The sequence below is a fragment of the Eulemur rufifrons genome, chromosome 6, assembly GCF_041146395.1.
Source record: "Eulemur rufifrons isolate Redbay chromosome 6, OSU_ERuf_1, whole genome shotgun sequence".
NCBI lineage: Eukaryota > Metazoa > Chordata > Mammalia > Primates > Lemuridae > Eulemur > Eulemur rufifrons.
Window position 1 is genome coordinate 78,772,257 of NC_090988.1, and position 23,536 is coordinate 78,795,792.

Consider the following 23,536-nt stretch of genomic DNA (forward strand, 5'->3'; position numbering starts at 1 on the left):
GCTTCAGACACACTTTTTGCCATTCCACATAACTTTCCCACTACTTGTTATATGCTGTGTTCTCTGCCTAGAGTAATCCCTCCTTCTCTTTCTTTACTTGGCTAACTACTGCTCATCTTTAAAGATCCAGCTCATGTCCCCTTCTCTGTGACAACTTTTAGAATAGCACTGTCCAACAGAAATACAATGCAAGCCACATATGTAATTTAAATTTTCTGCTAGCCATATTAAAAAGAGTAAAAACAGGTGAGATATTTTATGTAACCCAATATATCCAAATTCTTATTTCAACATATATTCAATATGAAAAATTATTAAAATTTTTTTTTGGTACTATGTCTTTGAAATCTGGTATGTATTTTACACTTACATCACATTTCATTTCAGCCTAGTCACGTTTCAAGTGCTCAATACTTAACAGTCTAGTGGCTACCATAATTGCACAGCACAGTTCCAGAACCTAAATTATACTCTCTTCCCAGTGCTTCTAAAATATTTAATTCAGGATTCTATTATAGTACTTAGCACATTTTTTCATGATCACCACCCGCCATTATAAATAGTTAACATTTATGGAATGGTGATTAGCATTCCATAAATGTTAAGTAAAAGACATGCAAAAACTCACTTATCCTCTCAACAATCCTATGAAAGGTATTCTTATGACCATTCTGCAGATGTCAAAACTGAAATTTAAGATTACACACCTAACCTCAGAAGTATGCTACAATGAAGCATCAGATGATGATGCAATTATATTTACACATTGGATTCCCCCGTAAGAATGCTCTGGTAATGAGAATGGAGTCCTATTCCCCTTTGTACTTCCAGATCCTGGTAACCAAAAGGTAATGAATAAATGTTTGACGGATGGATGGATGGATAGATGAATGAATGAACTACGTAAGACACTGATTTTGGAAGACGATAATGCTGACAGATGTCATCCTTATTTTAAAAATAATAAAAATATTATACATCCTAGTAACTATACTAAAAAACAGGCAAAATAATTTAAAATTGGTAAGGAACATTGATTTTGTACAAGAAAACTTTATCAACCAAATGCCCTACTATCTCACTTTTTGAAGTTAAGTCTTTTCCCAGAGTGTAGAATCACTAAGCTGAAATACAAAATCATATTTAAGTTTTATTTCTCTATACTATTTAGATATGTAGAATGCTATATTTTCCTGAAATATTAAAATTATTAATTTATACTTATTTCTATAATCATTACATGGCACATAATTGTATATTTCTTTCTTAAACCAACTTTTATACCAGATCATTTTTTGTCAAGAAATTGCATATCCTAGACTGTAGGTAATTAGACTGAATGAATTACCTAGTACAGGGCCTAGTATGTGGTATGAACTCAATAAAGGATGGCCATTATTATTACAACAGAATAGGGAAATAAAGATGCTAAAAAACCATAATGTTTCTTTTTTTACTCTCTTTCCCACTAGCCTCAAGGTATTTTACTACTCTGGCATCTTTGAGATTTGGTAGCTGGAGGGTTTTTTGTCTATTTTCCCTCCAGGAAACAAGAGACAATTTGCTCAGAGTTATCAGAAATGAATATAAACAACTCTTTGTTTTCTAACTCTGACTGCAGCTTTAGCCTACTGCTAATGGCACTTTAATGATTAAAGACCATTCTGAAGAGTCAAAAAGCACCTATCATTACTCAATAAATATAAATTCATGGTTGATAGGCCACAAATATTTCTTGAATGCCTATCAAGTTCCTGTCTGGTATGATGTCAAAATTATAATACATTCAAGAAGAGAAGAATATCCAGCAATGTAATTTCAAATGGTTTAACATTAACCATTATAGATTCTAGAATCAACTTACCATTGAGGTGAGAAAGATAGTCAATATAGGCTAGGACATACTCTGGAATGTCTCCATACTTCTTTAGCCCCAGTTCAAAAATCTTAAAGGCAACAGATTTGTCCTAGAAGTAAAGAGTAAAGTACTGATTTCCATGAAATGTCAGACAAGATACTCAAAAAAATATTAAAATTGCAACACCTAAATATGACAAGGTATATAAGAAGTAAAATGGAAATATCATGTTAAGTAAAAATTGCTGAGCTAAAAACTATTCAAGGGGGTTTAGGTTTAGAAATATGGTGTTTAATAAGGCATAAATTAACAGGCAGTTGGAGACTTGGATGATGCTCTATATAATTTTACACAGATATACCTAGATTTCCTTCACAAAATGGAGCAATTAAAGTTAGATATTAGGATGATCTTTCTTTTAATTGATATATCTCAGATGAAGAAAATTATTTTACCTTTACACTTGTATTTCAGTATTTACCTTACTACAGTAATACTCCATGAGTGCTGCAGTAACATAGACATGGTGGCGGGTTCTGGTATCTTCTCTTGCTTTTTTAAATATCATTCTTCCAGATTTGATACCTTCTGCTCTCCTTGCAAATTTCATATATTGGATATATACCTATGGGAGAAAAGTATTTGTATTCTACAAATTAGGCAGTATGTTTCCCATATATAAAAGCAATCCTGAATACCCAAGAAATTAGAGAGTAAGGTTATAGATAACATACTATTTGAATCCACAGGGTAATTTTTTCTAGTATTAGAGATGCATGCAAATTAATCTGGTTTTGTTTTTTATTGAGATATAACTCAACATACCAAAAAATTTACCCTTCAAAGTGTACAATTCCCTGGTTTTAAACATATTCTCAAGGTTGTGCAATCATCACCAGTATCTAATTCTAGAATATGCAAATTAAATTTTAAGGGAGAAAAAGGTGAAACTAATAGAAAACACTCCATTAATGAATGACAAGATCTAGAAAACTTAAGGTTTGATTTAATATAAGCATGTTTTACAATGTATGTTTAACTTTACATTTTCTTGGTTTATTTAAACAAGCCCACTACTCTATTTTCCAAAGACCATATAATGGAACTTTATTGATAAACTATGAGCCACTTTATATACCCAACACCTACAGAGTGTCCCCCACCTGATGAGTATACAGTATTTTTTTAATGAAAAAATGACTATTGGTAGGGTCCTGGTTTGCCTAGTTTTGATGGATGGATGGATGAATGAACTATGAGTTCCTTAAGGAAAGGAATTTTATCTAGATTGTCATTATATTGCTCGAGTCTAGCACAATGCATAAACTCCAGCAATATTTTTGCTGAATGAATTTTAAAATGATGAATAAATATAAGCAATTAGAGCAGCAGAATCCAGTATAAACAAACAAACAAAAAGCAGTGTAGCTGTAATTGACTTGAGGCAGAGGAGAGTCTAGAGCCCATTCATAGGCCTGTCCCCTTCGCCTCCCACTGTGAGAGTTCCACTGCACATTTGCAGAAACTTAAGACTTTGAAAAGTACTTCTACAGAACAGGATTTAGGATAAAGTGAGTTTCTGCCCAACCCCTTCCCAGGATATTGATTTTCCCTGCCTCATTTAAAAAGAAGTATTTATTAAGCAACAATTATGTGATATAAAGAGGCTTCAAACCATGCTCACAGGAAGTGTTAAAATCCCTTTGTAGCTATTTCATGTAGCTGCATTAAAAAGAAAAAAGTCCATCAGAGAGCAGATAAGTAATTGTCAGCGATTAGGGGAGAGGAAAGAGTTACCTACAAAGGGGTCACATGAGGGAATTTTTGGGGGCTGATGGAAGTATTTTGTATCTTAAACTGTGATGGTGGTCCCACAACTTGATGTTGTTTTTCAAGATTCATAGAACCATACAAGAAAAATAGTGAATTTTGCTGTATATAAATTTAAATTATTTTTTGTTAATCAGACTGAAAAGGTGGGAGAGAGATTTGTAAAGTTACTCACCAAGGTGGGGTCAATATCCTCAATTGCCAAAAGTCTGTTATATATACTGTGAACCTTTTCATACTTCATGCGACTCTAAGGTGGTGGAGAATAAGTGAATATAAATATATGGTCGTAAACAAGCAGGGATTTGAGCTCTAAGGAATCTGGAAACTGTGCATTCTGCCCCCATAATGGCACCTATTTTGAGCACAAATATAATGAGCTAAGGACAACTGTTCATTTTGCATTATCTCTATCAAAAGCAATATGCCGGCCGGGCGCGGTGGCTTACGCCTGTAATCCTAGCACTCTGGGAGGCCGAGGCGGGAGGATTGCTCGAGGTCAGGAGTTCAAGACCAGCCTGAGCAAGAGTGAGACCCCGTCTCTACTAAAAATAGAAATTAGCGGCCCAACTAAAAATATATATATAGAAAAATTAGCTGGGCATGGTGGCGCATGCCTGTAGTCCCAGCTACTCGGGAGGCTGAGGCAGGAGGATTGCTTGAGCCCAGGAGTTTGAAGTTGCTGTGAGCTAGGCTGACGCCACGGCACTCACTCTAGCCTGGGGCAACAAAGCTAGACTCTGTCTCAAAAAAAAAAAAAAAAAAAAAAACCCGCAAAAAACAAAAGCGACATACCAAGCAAAGCAGCAGCCAGAAAAAAAAACTCAGTCTTGCAATAATTCTTGAATTCCAGGAAAGTTCTAAACATTTTTACTCACCTCTTCATAATCCGCATATGCAAAATAAAGAAGCATATTCTTCTTTAATAAAGTGCTTATGGCTCTTTCATATATATTAGCAGCTTCATCACTAAATAATTTGGCATTATTCATATCCTAGGAGGAAAAGAAAAGCTTATCCTCAATAATCGTAATAAAGTTGAAAGAGAATAAAATTAATAAAATCGAATCTTACTTTATTTATATGTTTCTAGAAAACACACACATGCACACACACAAATATATATGCATTTATGGATTCTAAAAAAAATTCCAAAGACTTCTTTGGTTATTTTAACTTATAAAAGAATCATGCAAGTACTCTAAATCATTCATTACTTTAATACATTAGAAACAGCCACTATATTTTAATTCTAAGGCAGTATAATTACACAAGTGTCACTAAGATTCATACTGACATAAGTTTATAATTTTCAACACTTTATTACCAAAATTCAATGCTATATTTTTTAGCAAATCATCGCTATAACAAAACCATAAAAAGACCAAAGCAGGAGTTGGGGTAAGGAATACTTACTCCCTTCTCTGCAAGCAGTTTACTTGACTGCTCAAGATACTGGGCAGCTTCATACCAAATATCAGGGTGATGGCCCAGCACAAGCAGGCACTGTTCGTAAGCAAACATAACTAAGGAAAGACATTCACAAAAACATTCAATTAAAATAAATGTTATTTGTAAAACCCATCAATACAAGCATCATAACTAAATTATTAGGCTAAGATAGGGTCTTCAAAAACGAATAACAATTAGAAATAAAAAGCTTTAGTGATTTCTGGCACCATCATTCACCCAAGCCCCATCTATCCACCATTTATTAAATTAATATTTATTGAGTACCAAGTATATGCTAGGGAATGTGAAAGGCATTATGAGTACACGAGTGAGTAAGAATTCCTATATTCAACAAGTCTGCAGTATATGCTTTAAGAAAGCAAAGATAAAAAGTATTATGAGGAGGAAAGTAAAACGTACTCCTGAAACTTACAGCAGCCAGACTTCACATAGTTTAGGAGCTAAAGAAAGGCTTCACTAAGGAACTGACTTCTAAAACAAAACCTGAAGAAGGGATAGAAGCTGGTCAGATAAGAAAGTAAGCAGAGTGGAAGAAAGTTGGGGTAGATACAAAAGTGATGTAGGCAAAGGAAACAGTATTTGCAAAGACCTACAGGTGAAAGAGCAAAGCGAGATTGAGGAATTCAATAAAGTTCCAAATTCCAGTCCAGCAGTGGTAGAGTAGTTTGTGTCAGATTAACCCTCCTGAAAGTAAAAATTATAAACAAACAAAAACAAAAAGCAACTATTTAAGGTATTGGAGAATGACCAAAAAAGCAGCAGAACTCATAGGAGATTGAGCCCTTAAAAAAAGGGAACCACACTAGGTGAGGTCCATACTTAATATGGCGTTTTCCTTCAAGAGCACCCCATGTCTGTGCAGTTTTGACAAAGCAAGAACTCAAGTCAAATGCTACAGACTTAGTGGCCAGGAGTAACATGGAGAGCTGTGCTCTGAGAGCATCTGGAAATTGAAGGGGGAAATTCCCAAAAGAAGAGAGCCAGAGCCTGAAAATCTGGGCATAAATGTCCTCAAATCCTTAGCTGATCCCTGAAATGCACATACACAGGAAAGAATATAAAGAGACCAGCTGAAAGCAAAGCTGGAAGCCTGAAAGAGTTGAAGAGATATCTCAGCAGCTGCCTATTTTAAGAGAGACCAAGTTTGGAATTTGAGTCCCATCCAGTTAGGTGGTCTGAGTTTTTTGTTTTGTTTTGTTTTTAATTTTTTATCTTTTTGCTAGCTCCCTCCCTCCCTCCCTCCCTTGGTGGTCTCAGTTAATACCTTGGACTTTCCATTCTGTCTTAGGAGTAAAGACTAAGTACTAAGAGATTTACCCTGAGATTAAGGATAAAATTAAAACACATCTGTTTTAGTTATAAAACCAAACTGCCACAAAGTCCCAGTGATCTGCGAGTAATTTAACTTCCTAATAAAACTCAACATTCTTCAAAGGAAGATAACAGAATCCAGAGTCTTTACAATGTATCATTTGTACATTTGTACAATGTCCAAATGAAAAAATTTAAATGTCTATACATGTGATAAAACAGGAAAATATGACCCAAAGTCAAAAGAAAAAACAATCAAAGAAAACCAACTCCATGATGGGTGATGGCCCAGATGCTGGAATTCATAGATGAGGACTTTATAACCACTGTTATAATTATGTTCACGAATATTTTAAAAAAAGATAGTAATGGACACACATGGAATCTCAATGGAGAAACAGAAACTATAAAAAAGGAATTATAAAAAATAAAAAACTCCTAAAATGGAAATTTATAGAACTGAAAAGTATGAAATGAAGAATTCACCAGATGGGCTTAATAGCACACTGCATGTGATAAAACAAAGCTTCAGTGAACATGGAGATAGAGCTAATAAAAATTACTGAATCTAAAGAACATAAGAGAAAAAAAGATTACAGGTAAAAAACAGAGCTTCAGTAACATATGGGAATATCAAGTGTCCTAACATACACATAATTGGAGTTCCAGGAAGCTTAATCTTGTTACCTCTTTTTGTTATAAGGGTCTGATCTTCTGTACGAAGAGGGTTGCTCTTTTCCCACTGTATGTATTTCTTCCACATATCTACTTGCTGAGCTTCTTGAGGAGTATTCTGAGGAGGCACTGAGGGAGCATTGCGGTCTAAACCTTTCATTACTGTCTCATATTCCTAGACAACAAGAATTTGGAATTCTTTGGTGAGCCTGGAACAACTTAGATAAACAGGATGAAGTTGATCAGTTAGGAATACTTCATTTGAAATGCCTAATTTTTCCAAAGCACTTTGTTACTATAATCTACACTATTTAAGAGTAGAGAGAAAGATAACAGAATTGTTACCCATTCAAGAACAGGTTCCCAGGAACTGGGTGAACAGAACACCCTGTTGTTCTGTTCTGTCCACAGATGATCTAGGAGGTCACTCCCAAGATGTAGGAGTTGACAGATCAACATGACTAAAGATCTGGTGGCATTATTATTGCCATCTTGGGAGGAACTATCTGTCTTTTTAAATGTGAATAGTTTGTATTAATAGGCTATTTTTCCTAACTTCTAAGAGTGTCAAAAATGGAAAGATATGCACACAATACAAAATCTGTCCCTGAGAGCTATGTTATTAGATCACAGAGTAGTGTAGTATTCAGATGAACAGATATGAGGGAAGGATAAGAACTACTTCAATTCTAGGTAGAACCTTGTCTCTATATCCTGTTTTCACATTTTAAAAAATAATTTCTTCCAAACCTGATTTATTTTGTCCTTGCAAAGAGATGTTTCATTTCAAATGTACCATCTTCTCAGACATTGCAATGAACCGTTGTTAGTTAAGATTGATAATGATTGAAAATATGGAGAGTAATGTCACATACGAAAAACTCTGCTGTAAACAATAGACTCATATTATCATTAAAATAAATGCTCTGATGGGATTCCATACCTTTGCTACACGCCTAGCATTCATGTAATCTCTACTCCGATCTTCAATCATTTTTTTAGCTAAATGAATATTGATACCCTAAGAAAAAACAAAAACAAATTATTTTAAAATTAATTATAATATTTTTACAGTTAATTTCTTCACTTACTAAGTAACTTTAAATTCTTTATTTTAAAAGATTTTTTGTTTAATAAAATAAGGGTTCAATCACATTATATGCTTCAAAGATTAACAGGATCTGCTTATATGTCTATTATGAACTGGCACTAAGTTTCCATATATCAGGAATTTTTAAAGATGGAATCATTTGGAAAGGGTCAATTATTTCATATAAAATTCTACTAAAAAAAGAATGATATACAGATTCATTTGGGTGAATAGCCATGGCTTGACTTTAATAGCCCTTTTCTAAGTAGGTGTGTATAGCTTTAAAAACAAATTAAAACCAGAAGTAGCAAGGAAAGATAAATATTACCACTCATGCCAGCTGTTCTTGATGAGTAGTCCAAGGATCCTGGTCCCCTAGACTCTTTCAGCAGGTCCATGAGATTGAAACAATTTTCATATAATAGTAAGACATTATTTGCCTCTCTTACAAATACGAAGTGGACTTTATGATGTTCAAATATCATACAAAATTAACTTTAGAAGTAGATATGAAGATCTAGCTATCTTCTATTACACTAAATATTAAAAAGATCTGCAAAAATATAAAACAATGCCACTATTAACCAGGAGTAGTGGCTCACACTTCTAATACCAGCAACTCGGGAGGCTGAGGTGGGAGGATAGTTTGATCCCAGGAGTTCAAGACCAGCCTGGGTAACAGAGAGAGACCACGTCTTTAAAAATGAAAAAAATTAGCTGGGCATTGCCTATAGTCCCAGGTACTTGGAAAGCTGAGGCAGGAGGATTGCTGAAAGCTCAGGAATTCAAGGCTGCAGTAAGCTATGATGTTCCCACTGCACTCCAGCCTGGGTGACAGAGTAAGACCTTGTCTCTAAAAAAAAGAGCCACTCTTCTCATGTAGGTTTAAAAAAAATGCTACTTATATTAAAATGTAAAGGGTTTATTATTACTGCTTTTAAGGAAATTAATAAATATCTTGAAAATATCCCAGTTTTAATTTCTAATATGGTAACTATTGATAGCTAAAACCACATTAAAAGTTCCCTTCCTAGGTTTGGAATGTGTTGTGAAAAAATAAAAAATAAAAATTCTTTGTGGTCTTTAATAATTTTTAAAATCCAAAGACCATAAAGTTTGAGAACTACTGTTCATGCCTGTGAAGAAACAGTTTCATTACCCTACATAGTTCTTCAAATCACAATGTGCACACGAGGAACTTTCTTTTAATGATTCAGCTTATTTGGCATGTATGTTTATGTACATATGGGCCGATTAGCTCAGCCACTTAAAGTATATACCAATTACACAAAGATCCTGAATTAAAGCCGCATATTTCACAAATTCAAACCAATAATCACATCATTGTCATTAGGTAAGAGAGGTGCATAGCAACTGAAAAATAATTACAGAAAGGTGGTACTATTTTATAGGAGGTCAATGGCAATATGTGTGCATGAATGTGTGGATATGACATAGCATCAAATAAAAAGTTTTATAAGAATTATTGTTCTTCCAGAGTATTCTCTCATAAATAACACTAATATGGAGACTTTCAAAAACTTGTAAAATAGGAGTAGCTCTTTTATTGCAATCAATACAAAAATAAACAATCCGTAACACTTGATATCCAGGTACCTGACACTAGAAAGCCTAGAATCCACAAATCCATAATGCATAAAAATTAAAATGGTCTGGTGTATAATAAACAACTCTGGCCTGATTTACCTCTTCATACTTGTTATAGTCTCTCCAGAGTTGTTCAATGTTGATCATTGGATTAACGCAACCTCGTTGATAAACTCTTCGGACAGCTGTTATTCTCTGATTTTCTGCGTAAGATCCAACAGCTTCTCTGAGATTGGATAAGAAATGCCATCAATTAATTATATTATACCTAAATTAACAGTTTACGTGAAAACTGTAAAAATACTTACACGCCTTTTAAGAAATTGATGTAATCCACCCAAATCTAAGAAAGGAAATAAAAGGTTAATATCTTTCTTGATATTTCAAATACAAGTACATATATTACAATTTTTTTCCTACAGATCACATGGAGCAGAGAAAAAAAAAATTAACTCTACCTGATAGGACATAATTTCCATTCCAATTTTATCCAGTGCAAAGTCATATGCTTGAGCCATTTTTTCTCTGAAATAAATGTGAAAGACATGGTTGTTAAAAAATTTTTGTTATTAAAGTCAGCAACTAAAATATAACTTCTGATCACATGATCAGAACAGCATCTGAACCTTTTCTATAAATAAAAATTAAAGACATCTTTGTAAGTATATAAAGTAGTTCTTTTATGTTTAGCTTGTCAGTGTCATTAATTTATGTACTTTGTTTCCTTTATCTATTGCTTGTGAGTTTATCAAAGATAAAGCCCATGTCTTACATATCTTTATATCCTTTAAGTTGCCTAATTTTATATGTAGCTAATTCAAATGTGGAAACATGTAGTTCTCCCATTAAGGACATAAGTTATATCTGAAGATGTTAGCTCTAAAATAAAATTTAGGGAGAAAGAATTTCCTTTTTAACATAAGACAATAATGTATATTAAGGAAAAGATAATAAAGATAGAATTCTAGGCCGGGCGCGGTGGCTCATGCCTGTAATCCTAGCACTCTGGGAGGCCAAGGCAGGAGGATCGCTTGAGGTTAGGAGTTCGAGACCAGCCTGAGCAAGAGCGAGACCTCATCTCTACTAAAAATAGAAAGAAATTATATGGACAGCTAAAAATATATATATAGAAAAATTAGCCGGGCATGGTGGCACATGCCTGTAGTCCCAGCTACTCGGGAGGCTGAGGCAGTAGGATCGCTTAAGCCCAGGAGTTTGAGGTTGCTGTGAGCTAGGCTGACACCATGGCACTCACTCTAGCTCAGGCAATAGAGCGAGATTCTGTCTCAAAAAAAAAAAAAAAAAAAAAAGATAGAATTCTAGTCATAGAAATAACCTGCCTGTTATGAGCAAAAACAGCATCAGAAAAGGTCCATTATTTAGATTCAGCAAAGATGGATAGGTGGGTATGAGGAAGAGTGGGGAGGTTAACTATACAATAGAATAGTCAAAGATCCCTTGGATCACTTAAGTACCACATTGCATTGCAACCTGCCAAGAGTGGTGCCAGTAAAAGTATAAAGATGCTGGCTGGGCGTGGTGGCTCATGCCTGTAATCCTAGCACTTAGGGAGGCCGAGGTGGGAGGATTGCTTGAGGCCAGGCATTTGAGACCAGCCTGAGCAAGAGCAAGACCCCGTCTCTACAAGAAAAATTAGAAAAATTAGTCAGGCATAGTGGTGTACACCTATAGTCACAGCTACTCAGGAAGCTGAGGCAGGAGGATCACTTGAGCCAAGGAACTCGAGGTTGCAGTGAGCTATGATGATGCCACTGCACTCTAGCCCAGGTGACAGAGCGAGACCCTGTCTCAAAAAAAAAAAAAAGTATAAAGATGCTTTTTTAAAAAGTTTGACAGCAAGCCTGTCAATAAAGTGGTGGTTTGGTGTTGCGAATATACAGTGTTTCAATATAGAAGGGCTTGAGTGATTCCATTCTTCAAAGTAAGACTAATGCCACTGGCTATCTTTGAAGCACTTTTCCTAAGGTTACTGACTTCTTGGGGAATCCTGACTTTTCAAATCTTTACATCTCTTCCCATCTGGAACTAAGAGATGTGAGTTTATGTGGGATTCACTGTGTACCTGGCGATGACTGGCATTAGTAAGATCTTGATTTCACTTACTTGTAACTTGGTAGTTTACCCTTGGTTTCTCGGACATAAGAAAGATAACACTTCCATAAATCAATGTGCAAAACCTTCATAAGGCATCTCTGAAATAGCTTTAAATATAAGAATATATTATCAGAATACAGCTAAATAAATTTGGCATGTACACAGATGAAATGCAACATTAAGAAAACAAATTCACCTAAGTGAAGTGTCTCAGGAATGGAAAAACAACCACATGTGTTTGGAACTCATCAATGGGCACACATAGGCACAAAGAGAATTAAAAGCCATTGGAAATTAAGAAGGGGGATGGGGGAGGGGAAGGAAGGGAGGGGTAAAAACTTACCTAACAGGTACAATGAACATTATTTATATTATTTAGGTGATGGGCACACTAATAGCCCTGACTTAATCATTATAAAAGCTATTCATGTACCAAAAACATTTGTATCCCCTTAATATTTTGAAATAAAAATAAATAAAAATAAAAAGCAAAACTCAGCTCCCTTCATCAATTTATCTTATTAATAAAAGGCAAATAACAATTTCCTCTTGTTTTCAGTTTAGACAATTAAAATCCTTCTCATGATTTTGGTCAGTAGAGTATAATTGTTTTCTTTTCCTTAACCAAAATTTTTATGGTGAACATTTATAAACATATAAAAAAGTTGAATAAGTACAATGAACACTTAAATAATCACTACCTAGAGTCAACAGTTGTTGACTCTGCAAATGTTAACAATTGTTAACATTTTACCATATTTGCCTTATATGTATTAAGTCTTAAGTTAAACTTCAACATAAGATTCAAAATATTTTTAAGAGGACTCACCTTTTCAACCTTGTCATAATTTTTAGCTTTAATCTGAAGAGAAACAGAGAAAAATATGGGATTTACTTCATTCTTTTTAAAGTATCAAAACAATATTTCTGCATTTTTGAGCAATTTTTGGACCAATTTTTAACCAACTCTGCAAATTCATCCCTATATTTTCCTGTTAATTTTGCTCTTCAAAAATAACAAATAGGCCAGATGTGGTGGCTCACACCGGTAATCCCAGCACTTTGGGAGGCCAAGGTGGGATAATCACTTGAGGCCAAGAGTTTGAGACCACCCTGGACAACATAGCAACACTCCATCTCTACAAAATAGAAAAATTAGCCAGGTGTGGTGGCATGTACCTGTAGTCCTAGCTACTCAAGAGGCTGAGGCAGGAGGATTAATTGAGCCCAGGAGTTCAAGGCCACAGTGAGCTATGATGGCACCACTGCACTCTATCCTGGGTGAAAAGGAAGACCCTCTCTCCAATAAAACCCCACAAATAATAGATGTTTGAATCAAAACACATAATATGCGCTGTAAATATGCCCGTGTAAATCTAATCTATATGGATAGATTTCATGGACTCAGTTACAATGAAATTTTGTGAATTTAAAATTTTATAAAGTAGTCACAAGACAAATACAGAAATATATACCTGATAGATCTACCCAAATAGGATTTTATGTATCTACTGCAGACAAACCTAAAGCTTTACTTTCTCCGACAGCTACTAAACAGTCTGAGCAGTAAAAAAGATTTGCAAATTTTGACTACACATAAATATTTAGTCACGTCATCTACCTATTTTTCTGCAGGTACTGTGCTAGGCACTGGGCCTACCACAGCAAACAAGACAAGTTCGTCCCTGCCTACCTAGAGAATACAATTTTATGGGGAAAGTAGGACAAGGAAATGGAAGGTCATTATAAGAGATTATGGTAAGGGCTAACATGGGGGGAGTCCAGGGTGCTACAGGAGCATTTAGTAAAAGCCAAAAAATGTAGACTTGGGGAGTTGCCAAAGATTTCCTAGAAAAAGTCATGATCTTAAGGATGAGGTGTCTGGTAAAGAAAGAGAGGAGTTATTCTAGGCAGGAAGAATAGCATGTGCCAAGACTAAGTTTCAGTATTACTAGATTTTCTTTTGAATATTTTCATTGGATGGTAGGTGGGATTAGCTACTCAATTGTGTTAATCAGCAAATCTTTGCTTCACCCGGATAGGTAAGTAAATATCTTGGTTGGTTAGAGAAGTTTTGGCTTGTGATCCTTTTCTTTCTAGTACAGTACAGAGAAGTTTTCCCAGTTTTCTGGCTTACGCAGCTGCCAATGAGAATGCTGATGACAGTCTCTTTTTCTTTTGCTGATAACTTTTTCATTCTGGACTTGTAAATTTTCATCTTCATCTTCAGAGTTCATAAAATTTCAGCATATGCCTAAACATAGGTCTTTGCACTGAGGCAGTTTACTCAGGGCTCTGAACCTTGCAGGTTCATATTCTGGCTATCCACTTAATCTCTTTTCTCCTCATCTGAGTAAGGGGGATAATAGTACCTATTTTGTTAGGGCTATTCTGAGAACTCAGTGGATAAATGTGAAGCCTTTAAAACATTGCCTAGCAGAGTCAGCACTCAATAACTGTCATTTATTATTATCACCACAAATTCTGCTTGGAATTCAGCATGTCCTTTGAACCTATAGATTCAGGCCTTTCATAGATCAAGACTTTTCTTTTTAAAATAGTCTCTCTTCCATCTGTTCCTTTTTCTCCTTCTAGAACTCCTTCTGGTTCTGTCCTTGAAATCTGTTATCTTTACCCTTTGAAGTTTTAAAATAATTTGTCCACCAGATTCTCCAGGATATTCACTTAAGGTTTCAAGTGACCATTCTCTTCCATTTAACCTACTGCTGTATTTGGTTCATAAATAATGGTTTTTGGCACCAGAGTTTAATACTGCACTTTGAATATTGTGTTCATATTATTATTTTGTTCCAGTTGTTGTCTCTCTCCTCCAGCTGCTCTATTTTGTTGGGGGCCTGTCCTGACAGTTTTAGTTCATATTCTTTTCTGATTGCAGAAAAGATATGCTGTTATTTTTTCTGTTTATTCACTGAAGCTGTGTTGGCAGTCCTACAAATTGACCTTTTCCTCTACCATGACAGCTGTGTAGCAGGTGTAGGCAGCAAACAGGCTGCTGCTAGTCCTCTGCCAAGGAACCAGAAAGAAATCTCTGCTCAAGAGTAGGGAGGACTCAACCTGCCTGTTCTGTTCCTTTTTGGTTTCCAAGAGGCCAGGCTGATGCTAACATTCCTCTGGAGTAGAAAGGCAGTTGAAATGTTCCAGGTATTTGTAACGTCAGCCTCTTAGTCCTTGCCCTAGGCTCTCTACCAGCGCTCTTCAGTGAGACTCCCATAGAACCTGAGGCCTCCTTGCATCCAGCTGCTTGGCTCAGTAGAGGAAAATAGGCTGAGTTTGAGAGTGGAAGTGAAGTAGGATGAGTTCAAGTCACCAGCTTCCCAGATGCAGATGAGATTATATACAGTTCTTATACTTGGTCAGAAAAACCAAAACTACCCACTGGGAAAATTGACAAAGAATACAAATAGTCCAGAAGAGAAAATACAAATAGTTAAAAACCATATGGCAATATGTACAAACTTCAAATGTGGGAAAGATAAATTATTATTATAATTTTTTTTTTTGAGACAGAGTCTTGCTCTGTTGCCCGGGCTAGAGTGCTGTGGCATCAGCCTAGCTTACAGCAACCTCAAACTCCCAGGTTCAAATTATTAATAAAATAATAGTTATCACTTTATACCCATCAGAATGGTAAAAACTTAAAAAGGGCATTAACACTAGTGAAGCGATGTAAGGAAAAGGGATTTCATACATTGCTGGAGGAAATATGAATTATTATAGCCTTTATGGAAAGCCTGGTAAGAGTTAGTCTAATAAAAAACAAGTATCTTTTGACTCAGCAATTCCACTTCTGGGATCTATTCCATAAAGATAAAAACACCAAGATATAAAGGTATTTGTGCAAGGTTATTTACTGCAAACTTTGTAGTAGCAAAAATAGTTAATGAAATAAATGCCCACCAATAGGGAAATGGTTTAATAATTTATGGTGTATCTACATCATGGACTATTATTATATATGAATATAAAATGAATTAAAGCAATAACAGGTAATTGGGAGGGATTTCTACAAGATGTTAGTGAATGAAAAAATGATAAAATGCATATAATATAATCCATCCTTATAAAACAATGACTAAAAATAAATCCTATGTGCATGTTTATATATGATCTTATGAGCATAGAGAAACGTATGGGATACCCAGAAGGTTGTTAAACATGGTTATGGTTGGTGGGGTGATATGCGTAGAGGGAAAAATAGAGGCAAGAAAAAAGAGACTGTACTACAAGTATATGATCTCATTTATGCATTTCAGTAAAAATTAGGTCTATTATGTGTATGAAATATAAACCAAAAAATTTTTAATTTTATCCCCTACACAAATTGGTCCTGTATCTTAAATTTATCAATTATTTCTTCAGTTGTATCAGTCCAATAAATATACACAGCAAAAGATACTTTTTGACTAATACAGAAAGACTCACTGACCTTTAATGCATGGCCACTGATTTGTCATTCATTCATTCAACCAATAAATATTATTTGAGAGCCCTTCTACAGAGCTCGCACTGGTGGCATTACCACAGCAGCTATAATCTCATTATTTTCTAAAGATCATTCATTGAAAAAAATACTTTAAAAAATGTTATATGGAGATTAAATGTGCAGTGTGATAAAATGAAAATTATTTGATCACATTGCATCAATTACTTAATCTATTCTAGCATCAGCTTTCCCACCTATAAAATAGGAATGATAATATCTACTTCAAAGGGTTGTTACAAAAATTAAAAAAAAAAAAAAAACTATACAGCATCTAGACATTCCGGGTGCTCACAAATCATACAATTAACAAAGATATGAACCAAAGGAGTATAAACTTTTCATTACATCTTCTCTAAATAGAGCTAATGTAAATGAAGTAGCCAGAAAGAGCAATGTTGTTACTATAATTGGGCCCACTTGGTAGAAGAGCAAAGGTTATGGTGCAGGTCATACTCAAATTCCATTATTGGCGAGACTAATGTACCAACACCCTGTCTTCAGCCATCCTACCACCAGTCCATTTTTCTTCTTTAAAAGATTATTATCCTAAGCATTATTTACTAATATTTCTATGAAAACATCTTATCTATAAGTTAAATATTCTTAAATATATTTAGCATAGTCGTGTGCATTTGCAAAGGAATCCATGCTACCTGATAATCAAAGCTTGGTTTAAATTTTAAAAATAAAGAAAAATTCTTGGGCCGGGCGCGGTGGCTCACGCCTGTAATCCTAGCACTCTGGGAGGCCGAGGTGGGCAGATCGTTTGAGCTCAGGAGTTCGAGACCAGCCTGAGCAAGAGCGAGACCCCATCTCTACTAAAAATAGAAAGACATTATATGGACAGCTAAAAAATATATATAGAAAAAATTAGCCGGGCATGGTGGTGCATGCCTGTAGTCCCAGCTACTCGGGAGGCTGAGACAGGAGGATCGCCTGAGCTCAGGAGTTTGAGGTTGCTGTGAGCTAGGCTGACGCCACGGCACTCACTCTAGCCTGGGCAACAGAGTGAGACTCTGTCTCAAAAAAAAAAAAAAAAAAAAGAAAAAAGAAAAATTCTTGATACTTTGAATTTTTTTAAAAGCTTTTGTTTTGACATCTGGGATTGATTCTCAGCTTCTTCTATCATTAATCAACAAAAATTGCCTACATTTAAATCCCATTATATGCATACAAATAATTTTGCAAAACTAAGACTTATAGTTTATCTATTATAAATAATGTTATGTAATTTTTAATGACAGAGACTATTAAGAAAATTATCTTTAGTTTCCTGAATCATTAGTTCTTAAACTTTAATCGGGGGTGATTATTAAAGGTATGGATTTCCATTCTTTCAAAGGAATCCCAAATTATTCTAATGCAAAGAGGTTCCACACTTTGGAAGCACTGATCTATAAAATTACCATATATTTACTTAATACCCATTAAATATAAAATAATTGATTTTTTAAAGCTGTTGGAAATATACCAAAACACAAACACTTTTGGTATACCTGTTTACCATAAAAATTTGTCATACAATTACATCTTTACGTTTTAAATGAATTATCTGAATTTTACCAAGATATGAAAAGTTGCTGTAGAGGAGAAACAATAATATTTTTAAATTTTCCAACTTCCTAATAATTATTTTTATTTTATAGAAGGGTAAGATAACTGGAATAATATCAAGATTAATTAAACCTTAAGTTTCATTAAATTCAAATACTGGTTATTTTGGGGAGAGTAAAACAAGTATAACATACTGAGTAAACACACATCTCTTCATGATACTTTTGAACACTTCATACTTCCATTCCTTTGTTAACTTCCACAATTATTTCCCAATCATTAATATACCATCAATTGTCTTTTGGAACTAAAACTATCCTCAGAGCAATTATTGGAACTAATGATTACAGATTATTTAATTTTGTAAAGTATAAATTTTATCAGAAGAAAAAATGTCTAATAAACCTTTGATTAACTGTGGTAGCATCCATTTTAACAGTTTAAATTAGCCATGCCCTTTACCTGGAACATTTTATATGGAGATCTAAAGAACCACAATATTTAGTTGTTCAAAAATAAGTTTTTCCTAACTAATGTTAGGAAAATTTTTCATGTTTCATTATTTAATGAAATGTTGATGTAAATACCTATAAAATTAACATTTTTCTCACCAGATAAATAAAACTCTATGTCAATAGCATTTTGACATTCAATTCAATTTTTTTCCTTATCCCTTGGGGAATATCCGATAAAATCAGAATTTTTAAGAGTACATTGTTTTTTAAATTGTCAATTATAAGAATCATTAATAAGTAACTTTAAAAATATATTTGACTACCTAAAGGAAAACCTAAGTCTCTATATACTTTGTTTAGGTTTTCACACAACCATTTGGAACAAATCAGTGCTTCTGTTTTTAGGCAATACTGGGCACATAGCAGAGGCAGGGCTGGGATCATAGGCCAATTGTTTACAATAAATGTAATGAGCGAATGAATTGCAGACTCACATTCCTAATTTGTTTCCTGCATCTTTTCTAAAGTATAGCATATGCACTTTTGTGGAATTTAAGACAATCAATTTAAATTGAGATGCAGAAGCTGTCAGATTCTGCTTGTCTTAATTATCCAAAAAGCTTAGCCCCAATCCTGAAACCTGAAAGCAAATGGAATCCTAAATATAAACTCATCTTCTGTTGGTTCGCTTTTTCACTGCTCATTTCAGCTGCTCTCCTCTCTAATCCCTATACTCTGAAATATGTCTTAGAAGATTACAGAATGCAAATAATTTTCAGGAATTTGGGAAATACTGAAGAATGATATTTTAAGATCTACAAACAGGTTTTTAAGTTGCTGGAGTGGTTACAGAATATTCTCCTTTCCACCACTCACTCCCAATTTTAAGGTAAAGATATCAGGAAAGTAGTATCTGCAAGTAAATACATTTTTATTCAACAAATAATTACATGCCTACTATGTGGCAAGCCCTTTTCTAACACTAGGGATTAAGCTAAGTCTTATAACTCATGGAGTTTTATTCTAGTTATATTTCAGGGCTGGAGTCTACCTAAAAAGCAATTACCTAGAGAAAATAGATAATTTGTAGTTTTTGCTTATCTGTACTTCCTAATTTTTCCTACAATTGTATTTCTGCAATTTATAATTTTTCTATTAAATATAAATGTATACCTACAACATACACCAATTTAGATTTAACAGGATGCCAAAAACTGCTGATGTTCCATAAATTTTCAGTTCTGCAGTCCCTGAAATACATCAGAACTATTTGTTAAAAATAAGTGGAAATTATAGACCACTGTGAGGTCATTATGGTTGAAATTAAAATATGCTAAACAAAAATGATTATCTTCATGTCTATATTTACTTCCATTTTGATTCTTTGTACTAACCATTAGATATTAATTTATAGTCCACTTTCCCAAGCCAACTAAAAAGTATTTGTCATGTGTCCTTAGGATTTACAAAGTTGATATGGGGATGCGGACCTGAATTTATAATCTAGTTATAAAAGTTTATAATCTAGTTGGAAACATAAAACTAAGGTTGAAAACAATATAAGAGTTTCAATTTAAAGATTTTGCATATGGTCCATGTCCTATAAAATTCAGAGGAAAAGGAATTCCATGCAAAGTAGTATTACAAAGGAAAGCTTCAGTGAGCAGATGGAATCCAGGCCATTAACAAGAAAAGGGGGTTCGTGCCCGTCAATGAAATAACTTGAGTTTCGGAAGTTTCTGTGGAATAGTGAAGACATCCACACAAGAAAAAAAGAATATGCATTGGAAAAATAGGTTAGCGTATTTTGGTGAGGGTCATTACAGAGGGTATAAAAAGTGAGGCAGAGTTAAATCTGATACCCAAAAAACTTCAGTGGATGTCACTGTGTATGACAAAAATAAAGAAAAGATGCTCATCGGTAGGTTGGGCAGTACAGGCGGGGGAGAATACAGTGCTGTGGGGTGAGGCAAGCAGGTACTAACTACATGAATAGTTACAATACTGTTGTCTATCATCCTTAAGTGGTGTAATATTGTCCTTGGCTTGGGGGAAGAACAGGGAGAGAAAACTAGTAATGTAGAAGGAAAAAGCTAGTTTTTCATGGGAACAAAAATGAAAATGTTATGAAAGTTACTGTACAGTCAAGTTTACTTTTCATTAGGTTTATTATGAGACAACATAACTCAGGTAGAAACTATCTAAAGTTAGCACATAAGGGACTGGTTTCATTAATAAGACAGCAGGATCAAAGATGCATATTTGAGCCATTTGTAAAAAAATTTTTATATGTACCGAGAGCATATAACCCAAGGCATTAAGTATAGTCTCTGAAGTGGAGAATATACAGACAAGCAAAGACTCATTTCCCAAAAATACACATTCCCAGGCAGAGAAAAGAAAACCCCAAAGAGTACTTGACATAAGAAGAGAAACAGGATAAAATCACATCTAAGAAGTCAAAGGAGAATATTTTAAGAAAAAGGGACCTGGTGGACTAAGCCACAGGTCAAAAGGAAGGAGGGTATAGAAAAGATCGGTGGATCTGGCAATAAGAAAGTCACTGCTTATTTATTACGCATTTAAAAGTTGAAGCAGTCAACTTCTTAGAATATGAAATTAATGACAAAATACTATTACTAGTAGCATTTATTAAATACTTAATGTATGTAATCACTACTCTAAGATTTTATATGTATTAGCTCATTTAATCCTTAGAACAGCACCCAGGAAAAGTACAATTATTATTTTCCACTTAAAGATGAGAAAACAGGCACAGGGAGGTTTAGTAACTTCCCCAAGATCAATCACACAACTGAGCTCTCTTAACCACTATACTATTCTCTCTCAAGCATGATAAATGTATGAGGATGTTCACTGGAAGAGTACTTATAAATATAGAAAATTTGGGAACCTAAATGACCAAGTCAGAATGATTAAACAAATTTTGCAAATTATGCTTTGTCTAAGCAATAGAATGGAATGGATATATATACATATATATATATATATGCACACACACACATAAGATTTTAAAAGCAATGATGTATATTTATAATACTGAATGGAAATATATCCACAGTACATTATTTAAAAAGTGAAATTTTAAAAATATATAATGAGTAGGAAGAATGCACACAAAACTGTTGGCCAAAAATGTTATTACTGGGATGGCTGAGATGATAATTGTCTCAGTTACATTTTTGTAACATATTTTATTTCTATAAGAATTGCATAACAGTAAAGAGAGTTGGGGATTTTTTTAAGAAAAAGAAAATCATACCTGATTTTGGAAGGTAAATTCCTCCTTACAGTAATTCATTGGCATTTTTCTCTGAATATAAAGCTGTTTTTAAATGCTCTCAAATTCTCAGCTAGGCCTACAAGGCTAAAAAGTTAAGTAACTGCTGGGTAAATCAGGCAATACAGATTTCAATCAAGACTGTTAAAGGTAAAACTTTGGCTTAAATTTGATTTTGTTCCAATTTATGGTGCATCTGTCAATAACCATCACTTAACATATATAGACTCAGACTGTTTATTTAATAAACACCTAAACTCTTTGTAAATAATTTGTCAACACCATACAAAACATTACCTTTCAAAGAATAATTAATCTGCAATTTTTGAGTCAGAAAAATACAGCAGCAAATTTACCTTTTGAGAAAAGTGAGTAATTTGGCCTGAAGTTTCAAAAATCACTAGTTAACCTTTGTGGCTCAACTTTTTGCTACTCCTCACTAAGTCATCTCCCACATCACCCCTCAAAAGATCTGTATGACACAAATCTTCTTTCTAAAAGATAAATTAAGGTTGAGAATGAGAAATGTGTGCAATGGTTTGAGATCCTAGAGCTGTCAAGGAGGTAAGAGAACTGAGTTTATAAGCCACTAATCTAAAAAACTCCATTAATTCCATGCTGCATAGCCAGAGTGGTACTCAAGCAGATGTGTTTTAGATTTGCTTCCCTCAAATATCCAATATCAGTTTATTGCACATCAACTTAGTCTTTCTACCTGCTACCTTAATTTAGAGCTTTTATGAATTATCGTAATAAAATAAAAAATCCTTCCAGGCAAATTTAAAATATTTTTCAGCAATACAATTTCTCCAGGATGACTACAGGAACTCTATACATTGCCTTAGAAAATATCTCACCCCATTCTCGTTTGCTGAATTAATAATCTTCCATTAGAGTAGTCACACAACTGTTTTTTTTTAATGTGTAGAGGGAAAAATTTTCAGAAAACCATTTACTTAAAACTCCTCCTTAGAATTCATTTATTTCTCACTATACTTTTCACTGCATACAATTTGAAAATGGCTGTTTAAATAAATATAGCAATTACATCATCATCGGACTAAAGCCTCATTTTAACCACTTCCTCTACCTTAGGTCATTCTAGTTCACTAATCAAGATAATTTCCTTTCCATTGTGATAGATTCCTATCAGAATACCATTGCACTTACTTAATTTTCAATGGTATCCAATGGGTTCACGTATTTTTTTCTATGTATCTTCCTTGTTGCCAATTTAATTCTACCTACACTTTAATACTGTGAAATCAAGCATAACATTTATACTAGATGTCTAGTATCATGAGTAATGCTTAAAATCACTTTCTTTCTTAAAATCACTATCCTTTTTTTTTCCCTTGAGATAGCTTCTCGCTTTGTGGCCTCAGGTAGAGTGAAGTGGCATCACTGTAGTTCACTGCAACCTCAAACTCCTGGGCTCTCGTGATTCTCTTGCTTCAGCCTCCCAAGTAGCTGGGACTACAGGTGCATACCACCATCCCCGGCTAATTTTTCTGTTTAGTAGAGATGGGATCTAGCTCTTGCTCAGGCTGACCTCCAACTCCTAAGCTCAAGCCATCCTCCAGCTCTGGCCTCCCAGAGTGCTAGGATTACAGGCGTTAGCCACCTAGCCAGGCCAAAATCACTTTTGAAAAACAAGATTAAGTTTCTACAATGAAGTGGACACAAATTCAATGGATTGCATTTCCCTACTTTTTAAACAACTTGCCCAATCCTCCAGTATGTTACCTACCAACAGATTCAT

General features: G+C 34.4%; 1 protein-coding gene across 1 annotated transcript in view; it reads right to left on the reverse strand.

Moving 5' to 3' along the window:
• CSTF3 (cleavage stimulation factor subunit 3) overlaps positions 1-23,536 on the reverse strand; it is a 66,321-nt gene that overhangs the window by 7,198 nt on the left and 35,587 nt on the right. The window contains exons 5-16 of the mRNA XM_069471251.1: positions 12,790-12,822; positions 11,970-12,067; positions 10,304-10,370; positions 10,154-10,188; positions 9,945-10,071; positions 8,091-8,168; positions 7,160-7,322; positions 5,105-5,214; positions 4,567-4,683; positions 3,864-3,938; positions 2,340-2,483; positions 1,865-1,967 (exon numbers count right to left, since the gene is read on the reverse strand). Of these exons, the coding sequence (XP_069327352.1) occupies positions 1,865-1,967; positions 2,340-2,483; positions 3,864-3,938; positions 4,567-4,683; positions 5,105-5,214; positions 7,160-7,322; positions 8,091-8,168; positions 9,945-10,071; positions 10,154-10,188; positions 10,304-10,370; positions 11,970-12,067; positions 12,790-12,822 (1,150 nt within the window). The remainder of the gene's footprint in view (positions 1-1,864; positions 1,968-2,339; positions 2,484-3,863; positions 3,939-4,566; positions 4,684-5,104; positions 5,215-7,159; positions 7,323-8,090; positions 8,169-9,944; positions 10,072-10,153; positions 10,189-10,303; positions 10,371-11,969; positions 12,068-12,789; positions 12,823-23,536) is intronic.